General features: G+C 42.5%; 1 protein-coding gene across 1 annotated transcript in view; it reads left to right on the forward strand.

Annotated features, from left to right (window-relative positions):
* Positions 1 to 17,986, forward strand: part of LOC132822405 (DDB1- and CUL4-associated factor 1-like) — an 81,262-nt gene that overhangs the window by 37,937 nt on the left and 25,339 nt on the right. Inside the window, exons 12-15 of the mRNA XM_060835761.1 lie at positions 1,880 to 2,049; positions 7,837 to 7,961; positions 9,424 to 10,693; positions 17,735 to 17,933. Coding sequence (XP_060691744.1) covers positions 1,880 to 2,049; positions 7,837 to 7,961; positions 9,424 to 10,693; positions 17,735 to 17,933 — 1,764 coding nt within the window. The remainder of the gene's footprint in view (positions 1 to 1,879; positions 2,050 to 7,836; positions 7,962 to 9,423; positions 10,694 to 17,734; positions 17,934 to 17,986) is intronic.

Below are 17,986 nucleotides of genomic sequence, written 5' to 3' on the forward strand. Positions count from 1 at the left end.
AAGGATATTTCTGAATTAGCCGCAAGTAGGAAGGTCACATGACAATAGAATTGTGTTTGAGGACATTTAACCACATATGGTTTCACTATGTTCTGCAAAGAGAGAAAGTACTCCATACTTTTTCCAGAACTTTCAAAGAGTGTGTTGTGCTCACAGAGACTAATTGTGGTCAGCTGTTTATGCTTTATCCGTGTTATTTTCAAAAGTCTTGCAGTGCTCAATCACTTAATTGATGAAAATTTATGTTGAGTGATCTGGGTGTTCAGGTCCATTGCACCCTGAAGGTGGCAACTCAGTTCGATAGAGTGGTCAAGAAGGCATACGGCATGCTTTCCTTCATCTGGCAGGGTATTGAGGACAAGAGTCAGCGGGTCATGTTGCAGTTAAATAGGACTTTAGTTCGGCCACATTTGGAATACTGAGTACAATTCTGGTTGTCACAGTGCCAAAAGGATGTGGATGCTTTGGAGAGGGTGTAGAGGAGGTGCAACCGGGGTGTTGCCTGGTATGAAGGGTGCTAGCTATGAAAAGAGGTTGAGTAGATTAGGATTATTTTCTTTAGAAAGACAGTGGTTGAGGGGAGACCTGATTTGAGAACTACAAAATCATGAGAGGAAAAGACAGTTTGAATAGCAAGAAGCTTTTTCCCCAGAGTCAGGGACTCAATTACTAGGGGTCACAAGTTCAAGGTAAGATAGGAAAAGTTTAAGGGAGCTATGTGTGGAAAGTTCTTTACTCAGAGGGCGGTGGGTGCCTGAAATTTGTTGCCAGCGGAGATGGTCGAGACTGACACAGGAGAGAGGGTACAGAAGAGACTTACCAGGGCTGGGCTGGACTGATTCAGCTTTGAAGAGAAACTAGATATGCTGGTGTTATTTTCCTTAGAACAGGGAACACTGTGTTTAGAGTACCTGATTAAGTGGTTAACACAGTCCAGGTAGGGAGAAGTTAGCAGCAGGCTGAATGAGTTACAGTTTTAAGACAAGGAGCTGGAGGTTGAGAGTGGATTTGAATGAACCACAGAGGGATGTGGGTATCTGGATCTCGCCGTCTCAAAAAAAAAATCAGAGGTGGGAACTCTTGAGACTTGTCAGAACTATTCAGCTGAACAGTTGAAACACATTAGCAAACAAGGCTATGGTCCAAGCGCTGGAAAATAACATGAAAATAGATGAATGTTTGATGACCAGTGTAGGTATCATGGGCTGAGGGGAAACTTTCTACACTCTAAAATCTCTGATTCTAAGATATTCCTCACATGCATCATATTTTGTTCAAATATCTGTGTTTAGAACACTTGGGTTAAAGGCCTTTTTATGCTCTGGGAGTCTCTCTCTTGATCAAATGGTGATCCATCAGAAAAACATCTGTTGGAAGTAGTCGACCAGTTTCTGCACATTTTTGCAGGGGGCAGCTCAGTGGTTAGCATCACTGCCTCACAGCGCCAGGGACCCAGGTTCAATTCCAGCCTCAGGCACCTGTCTGTATGGAGCTTGTACATTCTCCCCGTGTCTGCATGGATTTACTCCAGGTGCTCTAGTTTCTTCCCACTGTCCAGAGGTATGCATATTAGGTGAATTGGCCATGTTAAATTGCCCTTAGTGCCCAGGGATGAGTAGGTTAGGTGCATTAGTCAGTGGTAAATGTAGAGCAATAGTGGAGGGGAAATGGGTCTGGGTAGGTTACTTTTTGGAGGGTCGGTGTGGACTTGTTGGGCCGAAGGGCCTGTTTCCACGCTGTAGGGATTTTATGACTGTTATGACTTGAATGTGGCCCTCCTGCTGTGATAGTTTGGAGCCTCGGTGTTGAGGTGGCTGCTGTTGGAGCTACTAGAACTAATTACTTTGTCTTGAATCTTTCTCTCTCTTTTTTTTTTAAGGCCTGTTCCTATACCCATGAGCAGGTTATGGAGATGATGGAGTTTCTGATTGAATATGGCCCAGCAAGGCTATTCTGGGAGCCCGCTGAAGTCTTTCACAAGCTCTCTTGTGTACAGCTTTTGTTACAGCTCATATCCATCGCTTGTGATTGGAGGACTTACTATGGCAGGTAGATTTTGACTCATGATTCCAAATTTTCAGCTGAAGGATCACTGCAAAATGTGACTGTGAAGATGTTATTCTCAAGTTTACCACCTTTTACTACATTCCTGTCTATCAGCTGAACAGTGGAGGTGAAGCAAGTTAATTCATTTCATTGTTGGTTTTGAATAAGCCTAACTGTTTAAGTCATTCGTACTCCATTTTCTGCAAACTAAATCTTCACTTTGCCTATTCTCCATTTCCTTGATCCTTCTCTGCTTCTAGCTTTGTGCGGAGCCCTGAAAGAAAGTTCAAACTGGCTTCAAGGATGGAAACAATAGTCTTAGGCCTTCAGTATGGGCATTACTCAAGCCATGATTTTTCCCTCCATTATTGTATAGGAAAATATATGCATCCATATATTTAGATGTAAGCTCACATTTGCTTGAAATAACCATTTTAGTTTGGCTACCATTGTGTTCAGAATAACAGAGCTATTGTTTGTTGGGTTAGGAACTTTAGAAGCGTAACATTCTTGGTATTTTCATGTCTTGAACCTGCAGACAGCTTTTGCCCGCGATTTAGGTTTGGAGAAATAAGATAAGTAGTGATAGATTAAGTGACAACTTTGGTATTAAAGACGATTTAGGTTGCAGGAGATCAGGCCAGATTGAAATTGAGATGATGCGCAATGGTTTTGAATAATGATTAGCTTGTTTCAGCTGGTTTTGTTTAAGGAAACAGAGTGCGCCTTGCTTTCTTTCATTATCATCTGGTGATCTTATAGAAGAAACCAAAATTAGCATGGCATCTTGTACTTATGCGGCACATTTAAGGCAGAAAGATATTGTAGCTAAAAATGTGTTGCTGGAAAAGCGCAGCAGGTCAGGCAGCATCCAAGGAGCAGGAGAATCGACGTTTCGGGCATGAGCTTCCTGAAGAAGGACTCATGCCTGAAACATTTATTCTCCTGCTCCTTGGATGCTGCCTGACCTGCTGCGCTTTTGCAGCAACACATTTTCAGCTCTGATCTCCAGCATCTACAGTCCTCACTTTCTCCTAGAAAGAAATTGTAAGATGCTTTACAGATATACAATCAAAAAGTGATTGCTAAGTTAACATGGAGATATTTGGAGGACTGATCAAAGGTTTAGATGTTCAGAGGGAAGTGCAAAAGTTGAAGAATAGACAAAATTGAGCCAAAGGACCATAATCAACTTGAACAGTTTGAATGAAATTTGACACAGTAAAACAAGAAACCTTGGAAAGAAAGGATATTTAAATGTGGCTCTGTGGATTAATTTAACTAGCAGTACTTGAAGTATAAGCATTGTGTAGGTTCAAGTGACAATTGAATGTGTTTCTGGCACGAGACGTGATTAAGACATGCTACCCAAATCTGTGATCTAATTGTAAAATGTGAATAAATAGTCAATCTGTGCAGTTTTATAGGAACTAATAGCCTTTATCTGTTAGGTAAATTCATGAGATATTGATTGGAGGGCCAACAAGTCCCTTGCCAATAGTTCTGATTTTGAACAGAAAATGAGAAGTGATTTTTACCCCTGAAGATGGTCATGTTTTTGATCACCTCTACCAATTCTGACCATCTTGAGAATGGCTCTGTCAGGAATGTGGTGAGTTGTTTCGGCAGTCTAGGGTGTCATAGAAACCAAAGGGAAATCCAAGCCTTTGCTCTAGTAGATTGGGCGCCATAGACTAAGAAGGTCCAAGGCTTCATTTGAATTAACTGACCTAGGCTAGGTAAGGTGCAAGTTAGTCTTACTTTTTTCCCCCCAAGGTTAACCGTAAGAAATCATTTCTTTTCAGGTGATAACACCGCAAAGGGCAAGGACACCTGGTAGTCAGCATTCCTTCTGATTATCATTGCAGCTGCAGGGTCTTCCAAGGTCCAAACAGCTACACAGCTTAGAGGGAACATTGGTGATGTCACTGGCCTAGTAATCCAAAAACCCAGGCTAATGATCTGTGGACCTAGGTTCAAATCCCACCATGACAGGTAGTAAAGTTAGAGTTCAGTTTAAAAACTTGGAACTAAAGGTTAGTCTAATGGCAGCCATGTAATCACTCCCAATTGTCTTAAGAACTGTTCTGAAGAAGGGTCATTGAATTTGAAATGTTAACTCTGCTTTCTCTCCACAGATGCTGGCAGACCTGCTACAGTAATTTCTAGTTTAGTCCTAAGAGCCCATCTGGTTCACACATATTTTAGCATTCTGCCATCCTTACTCAGCCTGGCCTGGCTGTGACTCCAGATCTACAGAAATATTGTTGACTGCACTTAGGGGTGGGCAATAAATGCTGACCTAGCCAGCAATACCCACATCCCATGAATGAATGAAAAAAGAATGTCTGTTAGTAGCAATTTACAGTGCAATAATAGAATAAGTATTATTCTTTCAATTGTTGAGTCATGCAATCTCCTAGAGGCTAGCTCCAAGCTAAGAATGTCAGAGAGACAAGTTTGCCTTTGAGATTACAAACCTAACCACCACTCCTCAGAAATAACATCTGTTATGATTAGCTGTCTCTTGGCTCTCACCAGAGGATGCCCGTAAATAACTGCCACAAATTTAACAGGTGGTCGTGAGGCTAGAGAATGAGTTTTTGGTGCAACCTAACTAGCAGACTAAAGAAAGTAACTGAGCAGATTCAATTCAATTCAATTCAATTCTCAGAGGCTTTTAAAAAATATACATTGGAGGTATCAGGACCTGACCACCTGTTAAAGTTGTGGCAGTTATTTACCAGCATCCTCTAGTGAGGACCAAGAGACAGCTAAGCATAACAGATGTTATTTCTGACAGAGGAGTGGTTTGGTTGTGGTTAAGTTTGTAATCTCAAAGGCAAACTTGTCTCTCTGACATTCTTAGTTTGGAGCTGGCCTCTAGGGGATTGCATGACTCAACAATTGGAAGTGAGGATCCTATTAAGCACTCTGTTTATAAACAATCAATCAGCACCTCCTGTCTGTCTGTAACAATACGAAGTATTGCACTCAAAAACACTTAGTATATGTATTCTAAGGAAGAAAATGGTGAAGTATTTAATCTCGTCATTAGTATTAGCATTTACTTCAAACTCCATGCTTGTACTTTAATACACTGACTAATCACTATGTTCAACTAGATTTGGTGACATTGAACAGTTCTTATCAGACAACAGAGCATGTCTACTTTCACAGGACATTGATTAGATGATTCTCAAAAATTTACCCTTAGTCATAGAGATGTACAGCACAGAAACAGACCCTTCGAGCCAATCCGTCCATGCCGACCAGATATCCCAACCCAATGTACTTCCACCTGCCAGCATCTGGCCCATATCCCTCCAAACCCTTCCTATTCATATACCCATCCAAATGCTTCTCAAATGTTACAATTGTACCAGCCTCCACCACTTCCACTGGCAGCTCATTCCATACATGTACCATTCTCTGTGTGAAAAAGTTGATCCTTAGGTCTCTTATGTCAACTTCCTTTTAATTTGGAGAAACATCCCAAAGGAAATTTCTATTCCAAGTAGGACTTGGGAGGAGAATTGGGAAGGATTTAGAGATCGAGGTTAAGAGGAGAGATGTCTGAAAATGAGGGGTGTTTTCTGAAGGCTGTGACACATGTTGGAGGCAGTAGACCTGTACACTGAAATTACACATTCCCTGGTATATTATTTTTCTCTTCCCTGTCTCTCTCACCTTTTGAATTCAATTTTGAGAAGCATATGATACAAATTGCAAATATCTCTGAAATCTTGATGCAGGCTTATGAATTAACTCATATCTGTAAAGAAAGGATCTCAACACCTCTGTCACATTTGGCCATTTCACTTGCCAAAATGATGGTTGAATCTTTAGTTGAAGCTTATTAAATGATTCTGGATCTTCCAAGGTCTTCTGGAAAATGGAAGTAGTTCTGGCTGTAGCAGCTGCTCTTTTTTTGAGGTATTTTCAGTGTTGAAGCTGATTTCCTCAAATTTATCAGAGCAGTGATTACAGTTCCTGTTTTATACTCTGTTGCACTGATTTGGAACTTTGGGGGGGAAAAAAATCAAAACAACAGCACTTTTAACAATAAGGAAGAGAGACCAAGCAGATACTATGTAGGAGGTGCAAACAACAGAGCAGTGAACCTGTGTAGCCTTCTGACTCTACTGTTTAGTTTTAAGTATCTCTGGACATTGGAGTTTGTTCTTAAAAGAAAACAAACAGCAAAATTCACAACTGACGTTGGAAAAACCTGTGTGGAGGAGCTCACAGCAGGGGAACAGCTAAGCAGCTAGTTTTAAAGTATAGCCCTACTTTTTTTTTTTGTAAACCTATAATAGTGGGTAGACTTTTTCATTTAATGTTTTATTGAGATCTGTCTCTTGATTAAAAGGCACCTGGATGGATGTATGAACAGGAAGAACTTAGAATAATATGGGCCAAATGCTGACAAATGGGACTAGATCATTGGTTGGACAAATTGGACCGAAGGGTCTGTTTCCATGCTGTACAGCTCTATGACTTTAAATATATGTAGATTGGATTGTGTTTAAAAGGGAATGTGACTGCAATTGTATTTAAGCTGGGAACTGTTCAGAAACAAAACAGTTTAATAAGCAACAAGCTTGCAATGTACTGTTTAGACAGTCATTCCTGAGTTAATGGATTTGAGCATGGAGTAGGACACTGATTTCAAATGTACAGCTAGTTCTACTAGAACACAATAGTTCCCTTCTCGTGCAACTGCGTTATAAGAAAATCGTGTAATAGAAGCACCATTCAAACTAATGAGATCAGAACTGCATTATAACTAATACACACTTTAAAAGATTGTGCTATAGAAACAGTGTCCCCAATTCGTCAATTGTGTTATAGTGAATCCGCATTAACAAAACATGCATTATAGCAGAATGACCTGTATATGCAAATATTGTGGTTGGTTCACTTCAAGCTGTCAATTAGTACCACATACTCCTGAGCCAGTACACTATGGATTCAATTCCCAGAACTTTGAGCACCTTTTGAGGTGATACATTAGTGCAGCATTGAAGGAGTGTTGAATATTGAAGTATCATCTTTCAGATGCAGTGTTGCAGTGAGGGTTCGTCTATCCAGGCTATACTTGCCAGATCTGAATGTAAAAGATTCTAAGGCACTATTTGAAGTACCATTAGGGGTTTCCTGGACAACTTATTCAACTGCATTAGGAAAAATTGAAATGCCAGGGCTTGCTTTCCCTAGAAAAAGGAAGACTGAGAAGTGATGTGATAGAGGTCTTCAGAGTTATTAACAAGATAAATGTAGTCACAAAGCTTCTGTTCATAGGGAAATCCAAAACTAAGGCCTATAAAAGTTAATTCAAAATCCCATAAGGAATTCGGGAGGTTTACTTTGGTTAGCATGTGGAACTGTCTACTGTGTGGAATGTTGAGGTAACTGGCATAGATCCATTTGAGAGAAACAAAATAGATACATGAAGAAATGGATAGAGGAGTATGTTGATAGGATGCTATGAAATAAAGTGGGAGGTACCTTGTGTGTTGTTGGTATAAACATTGGCGTAGTGCTGCTGTGTTATAAATGCTGTATTTTTTTAAAAAGGCATTTAATGTCTAGCCCTTAAAAGAATTCTGCAGATGATTTGTCTCCATTAATTTTATTGCTTGATTGCAATACCAAGATGAGATGTTTTTGTACAGGTTTAAAGAGTGTGCTATAATTATCCGGGATATAAAAAGTTGTTGTGAATGATGATATCTCTGAAATCTAAAGTGTGACATACGCTAATTTTCTATTCTCTCTTTCCTTCAGGAATGACACTGTGCGTTGTGCTCTTGACGTGCTGGCTGTTCTTACTGTAGTTTCCAAAACCCAGCTTTTGCTAGCAGAACCTGTAGATGTGATGGACGAAGGGTCCTCAACTGTGACTGCGGTGGGTGAGTGTATTTTTCATGGTCACTTTTTCAAAGCTTAACGTTCAGAATCAAAAATTTCCATCATAAGTAATATGAGACTAATCATGCAAGTGAGATCTAGGTGCAAAGTGAAACCAGACTGTCCAAACTCAATTGTGTCCTGTTTGAAGTGAGCTCTGTTTGTTCACTACATCATGGCAGTGGGTTTACAGAGCAAACTTATTCTATTCGCTCCTCTTCTATTCCTGCCAAAGTGCATAATCTCTCACTTACCATCTTAGATTCCATCTGCCAGCTTTTTGCCCATAACTGGTCAACATCCACTCTGTCTTCCTTACCACTTGCCTTCCCACCTATTTTTGGGTTATCTTCAAACTTAGCAATGGTACATTCACTATCCTTGTCTCAGTCATTATTATTTATTGCAAATAATTGTAGCCTAAGCACTGATCCCTGTGGAACACCACAAGTTACAGGTTGCCAGCCTGAAAATGTTCCACTTTATTCCAACTCTGTTCTTTACTTAGCCAGTCCTCTATATTAATATACTATCCAACATGATGAGCACTTGTTAAGTATCATATTTTGCTTATCAAACACCTTTTCAAATGTATTACCTCAGCCAATTACCTTTCGTCTATCCAGCTTTTTCCTCTTCGAAGAATTTTAATAAAGTTGTCAAATGTGATGACCCCTTCATGAAGCCAACCTGACTGCTTCCTTATTTTATGAATTTTTAAATGCTCCACTATTGCACCTTTTATAATTTTTCAGATGACCATCTTGGATGTTCAGCTCATAGGCCTATAGTTAACTGTGTAACTGTTTGTTGTCTCCTTTTTGAATAAGGGTGTAGCAATGGCATATTTTTTAATCCTCTGGGAATTTATGGATTTAAGGAATCTAAATTCTTGAAAAGGTACATTCAGCACATCTCGTTTTCTCTTAGCTACTTCCTTTAATATCCTTGACTGCACTCCAACAGAGTATGAGAGAAAGTTTGCTAGAAATATAAAAACAGTATTTACAAAAGAAAAAGGAAACTGAAGTGACCATTAGTCCAGCAGAGGGTGAAACCGGGGAATTAGTAATGGAAAACTAGGGAATGCGAGAAACCTTGATCAGATATTTTGTACCTTTATTTTTCACTGTAGAAGATTCCAAAATGTAAGTCCCAGGCCGAACTGAAAATTAAGACATGAAAGGAAAGAGGGATATTTCAATTATTGGGAAATTATTAGAACTAAAGGTGGACAGGTTTTCTGCACCTGATGGCTTTCATCCTGAGTCCTTAGAAGTTGCATTTTTCCAAAATTCCCTAATTTTTGGGAAGATCCCAGCAGACTGAAGAAACACCATCGTGACACCTCTTAAAGGAAGGTGACAGAAAGCAGGCTAGTTAACTGTTTGTGAGCCGTAAACTTACAGTTTAATAGATTTGTAACCTCTATCCTACAATAAAGGGCCTTGCTTTCTTTTGTAGGGATGAGCATAATCCTTGGAGTTGCCGAGGGGGATATCTTTGCAAATGATGCTGAGACACAGAAATCTGCTCTTCAAGTCATTATCAACTGTGTTTGTGGTCCTGATAAGCGTATCTCCAGCATTGGCAAGTTCAACTCTGGAACCCCTCGTCGGAAAAACCTGCAGAACCCCAAGAGCACAGAGAGTGTGCTGACTAAAATGTGGAATGTGGTGCAGGCCAACAATGGAATCAAGGTATTACTGTCCCTGTTGACTGTGAAGACACCCATCACAGATGCAGATCAAATCCGCACCTTGGCGTGCAAGGCTCTGGTGGGCCTGTCACGCAGCAGTGCTGTGAAGCAGATCATCAGCAAGCTGCCCCTTTTCACCAGTGGCCAGATCCAGCAACTGATGAGGGAGCCTGTGCTTCAGGACAAGCGACACGAGCATGTCAAGTTCTGCAAGTATGCCTCTGAACTGATTGAACGTGTCTCTGGGAAGCCGCTGTCCATTGGCTCCGATGTATCTCTGGCCCGGCTTCAGAAGGCAGATGTGGTGGCACAAACACGGATCACCTTCTCCGAGAAAGAGCTGCTCTTACTTATCCGCAACCATCTGGTGTCTCATGGCCTGCACGATACGGCGTCAATGCTCACCAAGGAGGGCGACCTTCCCAGGACACCAGCCATCCAAGCAGCACCGCCACATTCTCCAGCCTTCACAACAACCGCCCCTGGCACCTCCCCTGTCAGCCTACCCCGGACTCCCAGATTAGCCAATGGCATATCATCTCGAACCATCAACCTAACAGCGTTTCCGCCATCCTGCCAAGCAAAGGTGGCAGCTACACAAGGGGCCACCTCCACATCTGGGCTCTCCTGTCCCAATGGTTCGCCAATTATTGGCAAGATAAGTTTTTCCAAGGAAAAGCCATCTCCATGCAATGGCACCAACCTGAAGAAGCAGAGACTAATTCGACAGAAGTCAGACTATGGGGCTTACAACCAGACGCCGGCTATTAAAAAGCAACTGGACCGCCATCTCCCGTCACCACCTTCCTTGGACAGCATCATAACCGAATACCTCCGGGAACAGCATGCCCGTTGCAAGAACCCTGTTGTCACCTGCCCTCCTTTTTCCCTCTTTACTCCTCACCAGTGCCCAGAACCAAAGCAGAGACGGCAGGCACCTTTGAACTTCACTAGTCGTGTGACACATAGGTCTGCTTTCCCTAAATACGGAGGGGTGGATGGGGGCTGCTTTGACCGGCATCTCATCTTCAGCAGGTAATGTGTAGTTTATTGACCGAGGAGTGGCAGAATGTTGCCTTGCACAAAACAAGTATGCTTATAGTCCTCGCTGTTTATAGTGAGCATGTTTGATTCTTGCAGTTTGTCTGTTGTGCATAATATGTAGTAAAATCACAGTAGTTTGTAGCATTACAATGATTCCTGTAATCATGAGCAATATTAACATTGATACAAGCTGCCTTCGCCTAAAATCAGCAGTGTTTTTTTGCTGTTTTAACTCCAAATAATCATTGCACTTAATACGGTTCAAGAGGAATCTTTGTAAATGCATTGTGGTAGTGCTAAAGTTAGGAGTTATTTTCCCAATTAAAATTGTAGTTTCCCATCACTTCAGTTATCATTTATTCTTGATTTGGGATGGCCTCATAGGATACCTCCACATCCCCAACAGAAAGTTACCTGTACCCCATCCAATGTCATCCACTGTATCCGTTGCACCCAATGTGGTCTCCTCTACGTTGGGGAGACAGGACGCCAACTCACAGGGAGTTTGGGAGAACATCTCCAGGAAACCTGCACCAACCAACCCATTCACCGCCCTGTGACTGAACACTTCAACTCCCCCTCCCACTCCTCCAAGGACACGCAGGTCCTGAGCCATCTCCATCACCAAACCCTTACCACCCAACGCCTGAAGGAAGAACGCCTCATATTCCACCTTGGGACCCTGCAACCACACTGGATCAATGTGGATTTCGCCAGTTTCCTCATTTCCCCTCTCCCCACATTATCCCATTCCCAAGCCTCCAACTCAGTCCCACCCTCTTGACCCGTCCGTCGACTTTCCCATCTGTCCGCTCCACCCTCCTCTCCGAACTGTCACCTTCTCCCTCCCTTCATCTACCTATACCATTCCCAGCTACCTTTTGATTTAAGACAATTGTTGATTTTTTTTTTAAACTGCAGTGTAACACTACATTGTTACTCTGCACTTTTTGTTGTAAACTATGCATGAGTTCTTTGAAAGTTAGTAATTAGTAAAATGTTTATTGTCATACCTCTTAATGTAGTTTCCCGATATGCCATTTCCAGTTTACCCCTCATAGTCTCCTTTCAGATTTAAGACCCTAATTTCTCACCTAAGTTCACTTTCAGACTTAGTGCAAAATGCTGTCATGATCTGGTCACTCTTTTCTAAAACCTACTTCATAAGATTATTAAATAGTCATTTTCATTGCTCAAATATTGATGTAAACTGCTCCCTAACTGGTTCCTCAACGTACTACTCTGGAAAAACGTCAAGCATATGTTCCAAAAATAAGTCCTGCTCAGCCTTATTAATATTTCTGGTTTGTATGTAAATTTAAGTCACCCAGAATTATTATATTCTTATTAGATGAACCTCCAGCTTCCTTATTTCTATTGTGATTTACATTATTATTTATGTTTAGTGGTGTATAATTAACTCCCACTAAAGTCTTGTCTTTTGCTGTTTCCTACTCCATTCAAACTTTAGAATGCAGGTCATTTCTCGCTCTACAGTACTAATGCTGCCTTAATTTAAGGAGATTACCCTGCCACATTTTCCCAGAACTCTGACCTCTGTGAACGCCACAGAACCCTGGGTGTTTGTGCCTCAGTTTTTGTTTCCTGGTAGCCACCTCTCTACGGAGACCAGGCCAAGCCTAAACTTGTACTTGAATTAACAGTTTCAGTTTTATTACAAATCCTCTAGGCATTCAAATGCAGAACTTTAAATTTGGTGTCTCGCCACCAATCTACACGTGTTTTTATAAAATCTGGCCCTATCTGTTGACAGTCAAGTTTGGAAGCTCTGTTCGTTCCTGCTATACACTCATTATCACTGTTTATTACTATCCTAATCTATTGAGATGGCACTTCCCTTTAATTCCCTCAATTTTGTCCAGCATGATCTTTTTTCCCTTTTTTCCCCCCTCTTTCCCCCCAAAAAAGCACAGTTCGGGTGAAGTCCATCCCAAAATATAGCCCCCACATTGTTCAGTACTGATGCTAATGGCCCATAAATCAGTATCCACTTTTCACATGGCAGTCTTTCAACTATGCAGCTCCCCAATTTTCATTACCCTTGGCCCATGGCTCTTGTACTTTTTGAGGTTCTGCTTTCTAATTTAGCACTTAGCTGCTCATACTACCTAACAAAGGCCTCTTTCCTGGTGTTTGTTATTGGTACCTACATGGAGCACTGCAACTGGATCCACCCCCTTCTACTTTTCGTTCCTGTCCAGCTTTGAACAGATATCCTGAACCATTGCACCAGGCAGGCAAAATAACCCCTGAATTCACGCGGTTAGCTGCAGAGAAATGTGTCTATCCTGTAACTGAACTATTGCATACTGCAACCCTGTTCCTTTCATTTATCCCATTTCTATGCCTTCTGTATTGTGGTGCTATAGTCAGTCATCTCATCACACAGCAGCCTTTGCTGTCATCCACACAAGCTCAAGAACCTCCAACCTATTGGACTGTTAGTAAAGCTCCTCCACACTCACCTTCTCAAACCCCTTGACTGCCTAACTTTTATTGTGCTCTCCTGTCCCTGACCACTAGCTAAATGTGATGCACTAATAAAGGGGTATGAATGATCCAGAAGCCAAATAGCGTCCAGGTAACTTTCTCCTTCCCCGATGCACCCGATTGTCTGTAGTTTGTCCTCCAGCTGAGAAACTGAAGTTCCTCATTCTGCAGCTTCGACATCTCCTGTCATCTCTATTATATCAATTGTGTTTCTTTAGATATTTCAATTACTTTATAGTCCTCTTGCCTCTTCCAACTCCCGGTTTCACATTATGTGCACTCTAGCAGTATAGATGCTCTTGGGAAAAACAATGAGTATATCCTTTGAAAAGTCTACTAGTTACAGCTGTCAGAGCTTGTCTTTCCTGTTTAAGCCTGGGGAAAGTGTAACTTCTTTTAAAAGGTAACTTACCTCTGTTAAGTGGTAATTTTTAGTTGGATGTTAAATATAAATAAAAATTAGATTTTCGAGAGAGATTAGCCCTTTAACAGCCTCTCACTCACCCACCAGCTTCTCTCATAGTGCAGATATGTGTTTCTGCTCCTTTTCATTCACTTCTTCTGCACCAGTATCAAGCTCTATAGCTGAAGCTGATACAGTAAAATCCTGATGTGAAGGGATTATGCCCGAAACGCCAATTCTCCTGTTCCTCGGATACTGTCTGACCTGCTGTGCTTTTCTAGCACCACACTCTCAACACTGATCTCCAGCATTTGCAGTCCATACCAGATGATGACCACTATTCAAGGAACCGTATAATAGTTTAGATTTGGGGTCAGCAAATAAAAAAAATAAATTTAAACTAGGCATAACATTCTAACACTAGTCACTTCTCTTTGTTAGCTAACATAATGTGTGTAGAATTCTAAATTAGATCAATACAGCATGGTAGACATTCCTACCTTTATATCACTTTCTAATTTCAAAAGCATGGCTGACACAGACTATCAAATTTCCCACTTCGGCTCTGGGCTCAGAAGACAGGGTTTGCTAAATCTGCTCTGGTTTCCAGACTTCGTCACTTCCATTTGTCCGCTAACTAAGAGGTCAGAAACCTAAGTTAGATCCTCCCAGTCATGAAGATAACACTAAGTGGCCAAGCACAAAGAATTCAATAGCTCCGTTTGCCATGATTACGATGATTGCTAGTCAAGTAATCTGGCATTACATATCTTGAAGTGTTTTTAATTTGTATGATGGGAGTTGATTCTGGGACTTCTGGCCTAGAGGTATTGATATTTACTACTGTCGCACAATACCTCATGGAACAGTGTCTTCATGCTGACTGTTACCAGTTTGTTTTAAGATAATGCTGATGGAAATCCAAGATTAAGTGAATATGTAGGAATGGCTTTTAAAGCTGGCCTAATCCTGACCCCATTATATAAATTGAATAATTTTATTGTTATGTGTAAAATACAGTAAAAAGTGTGTACCGTCACCATCTGTAGGCACCATTCACATTAACTCAGCTTTTTAAAAAATTTTATTCTAACTTGGATTCCAACTTTTCTCTCTCATTCGAGACACCACCCATGCCCTTCACCTCCTCCAAGACTTCCGTTTCCCCGGCCCCCAACGCCTCATCCTCACCATGGATATCCAATCCCTCTACACGTCCATCCGCCATGACCAGGGCCTCCAAGCCCTCCGTTCTTTCCTCTCCAGACGTCCCCAACTGTACCCTTCCACCGACACGCTCATTCGTTTGGCCGAACTGGTCCTCCCCCTTAACAATTTCTCCTTCGAATCCTCCAGACCAAAGGGGTAGCCATGGGCACATGTATGGGCCCCAGATATGCCTGTCTCTTTGTTGGCTACATAGAACAGTTAATATTCCATAATTACACCTGCACCACTCCCCACCTCTTCCTCCGCTACATTGATGACTGCATTGACGCCACCTCGTGCTCCCACGAGGAGGTTGAGCAATTCATCAACTTCACCAACACATTCCACCCGACCTTAAATTTACCTCTGACCCCCTCCATCCCCTTTCTGGGCCTTTCCATCTCCATTAATGACGACCAACTTGACACTGACCATTTTTTACAAACCCACCGACTCCCACAGCTACCTGGATTACACTTCTTCCCACCCTACCTCTTGCAAAAATGCCATCCCGTATTCCCAATTCCTCCGCCTCCGCCATATCTGCTCCCAGGAGGACCAGTTCCACCACAGAACACACCAGATGGCCGCCTCCTTTTAGAGACCACAATTTCCCTTCCCATGTGGTTAAAGATGCCCTCCAATGCATCTCGTCCACATCCCGCACCTCTGTCCTCAGATCCCACCCCTCCAACCGTAACAAGGAGAGAGCGCCCCTGGTACTCACCTTTTAGCCTACCAACCTTCACGTAAACATATCATCTGCCGACATTTCCGCCACCTCCAAAAATACCCCACCACCAGGGATTTATTTCCCTCCCCACCCCTTTCCGCCTTCTGCAAAGACCGTTCCCTCCGTGACTACCTGGTCAGGTCCACGCCCCCCTACAACCCTCCCTCCCATCCTGGCACCTTCCCCTGCCACCGCAGGAACTGTAAAACTTGCGCTCACACCTCCTCCCTCACCTCTATCCAAGGCACTAAAGGAGCCTTCCACATCCATCAAAGTTTTATCTGCACATCCACTAATATTATTTATTGTATCCGTTGCTCCTGATGCGGTCTCCTCTACATAGGGGAGACTGGGCACCTCCTAGCAGAGTGCTTTAGGGAACATCTCCGGGACACCCGCACCAATCAACCCCACCGCCCCGTGGCCCAACATTTCAACTCCCCCTCCCACACTGCCGAGGACATGGAGGTCCTGGGCCTCCTTCACCGCCGCTCCTTCACCACCAGGTGCCTAGAGGAAGAACTCCTCATCTTCAGCATCGGAACACTTCAACCCCAGGGCATCAATGTGGACTTCAACAGTTTCATCATTTCCTCTTCCCCCACCTCGCCCTAGTTCCAAACTTCCAGCTCAACACTGTCCCCATGACTTGTCCGGACTTGTCCTACCTGCCTATCTCCTTTTCCGCCTATCCACTCCACCCTCTCCTCCCTGACCTATCACCTTCATCTCCTCCCCCACTCACCTATTGTACTCTATGCTACTTTCTCCCCACCCCCACCCTCCTCTAGCTTATCTCTCCATGCTTCAGGCTCTCTGCCTTCATTACTGATGAAGGGCTTTTGCCTGAAATGTTGATTTCGCTGCTCCTTGGATGCTGCCTGAACTGCTGTGCTCTTCCAGCACCACTAATCCAACTTTTTATTTCCCTGTTACAATCCCGCTCCAGGCTTCCCAGCCCATGCAGCACTGCTGCTAGAGTCCCTCTCCGGGCTTCCAAGCCCATGCCATTATACCCATGTTTCACAAAGTCTTCTCCCTGTACAAGATTTTATTCAGCAAGAACTTTTTATGTCAGGGATCTGGCATCAGATCCTGTTTTATCATGTCTCCCTTGATTGAAAACATTAAACAAAATGACTTTGGGTAACCCCAATCCACTATAGTGACCAGTGTGCATTTAAATTTCTTTTAAATGATCAACCTGCCACATAGCTGCTGGTATCGAAACTGGTGTATTAGAAAGTGTTTGCTGAGTGCTGGGGCTGAAGTCGCTTCGAAGAAGTTTCCCTATGTACTCAACAACCCAAAATCTGTGTATTTAATTGTCTGTATTTAACTTTTGATATCTGCTGTAGTAGTGATGAATGGTTTAATGTAAAGACAGTGTTACACTGAGTCTAAACAGTTCCTACCCTGGTGGTTATTTGGGCAGAGTAGAGGAAATTTTTTTTCCTGGTAGTAACCTCTTTTATCTGACCAGGGACAGGGGAGTATTTGATGTAACAGCTTGGATTTTTAAGAGTACAATTTAGACCTGACCTGGCACAAAATTGAGTGTTCCATTTCTCGCAATAACATTTCTCACCTTGATGAACAAAACACTCCAGGGCCCTCCCTCAAGTAATTCCATCAAAACATGAGGTGCATTTTTTTTTATTAGATTCCCTACAGTGTGGAAACAGGCCCTTCGGACCAACAAGTCCACACCGGCCCTCCGAAGAGCAACCCACCCAGACTCATTCCCTTAGATTTACCCCTGACTAAGGCACCTAACTCTAGGGCAATTTAGCATGGCCAATTCACCTTACCAGCAATCTTTGGATTGTGGGAGGAAACCGGAGCACCTGGAGGAAACGCAGGGAGAATGTGCAAACTCCACACAGACAATTGCCTGAGGTGAGAATTGAACCCAGGTCCCTCGCGCTGAGGGGCAGCAGTGCTAACCACTGAGCCACTGTGCCTGTTTAAGGGTTCTTCCAGTGCATGGAATAAGACTTGAAGAAAATTATGCATTTCTACAGGTGTTTATGGAAAGGAAAATGGTGTAAATGGAATCATAGAATTAGTAGTTCATATCTGTTCTCCTATTGAAAGGTTTCTTGCTGCATAATGTATTTATTCCTCAAATATTCAGGACACAAATTGAGTTCCATGTCCTGCTCACTTGTTGCAGGTTCCGACCCATTTCTGTGTTCAGAGAATCAGATGAGGAAGGCAGTGGTTTTACATGCTGTACATTCTCTGCTCGAGAGCGCTTTCTGATGTTGGGGACGTGTACTGGAGAATTAAAGCTCTACAATTTATTTAGTGGCCAAGAAGAGGGTACATATGCCTGTCATAATTCCGCCATAACGCACCTAGAGCCATCTAAGGTAGGTGCATTATTATCAGGCCTATGGTCTGGGAAGGATATGCATTTAAATTT

Source organism: Hemiscyllium ocellatum, chromosome 14 (assembly GCF_020745735.1).
Source record: "Hemiscyllium ocellatum isolate sHemOce1 chromosome 14, sHemOce1.pat.X.cur, whole genome shotgun sequence".
Classification (NCBI taxonomy): domain Eukaryota; kingdom Metazoa; phylum Chordata; class Chondrichthyes; order Orectolobiformes; family Hemiscylliidae; genus Hemiscyllium; species Hemiscyllium ocellatum.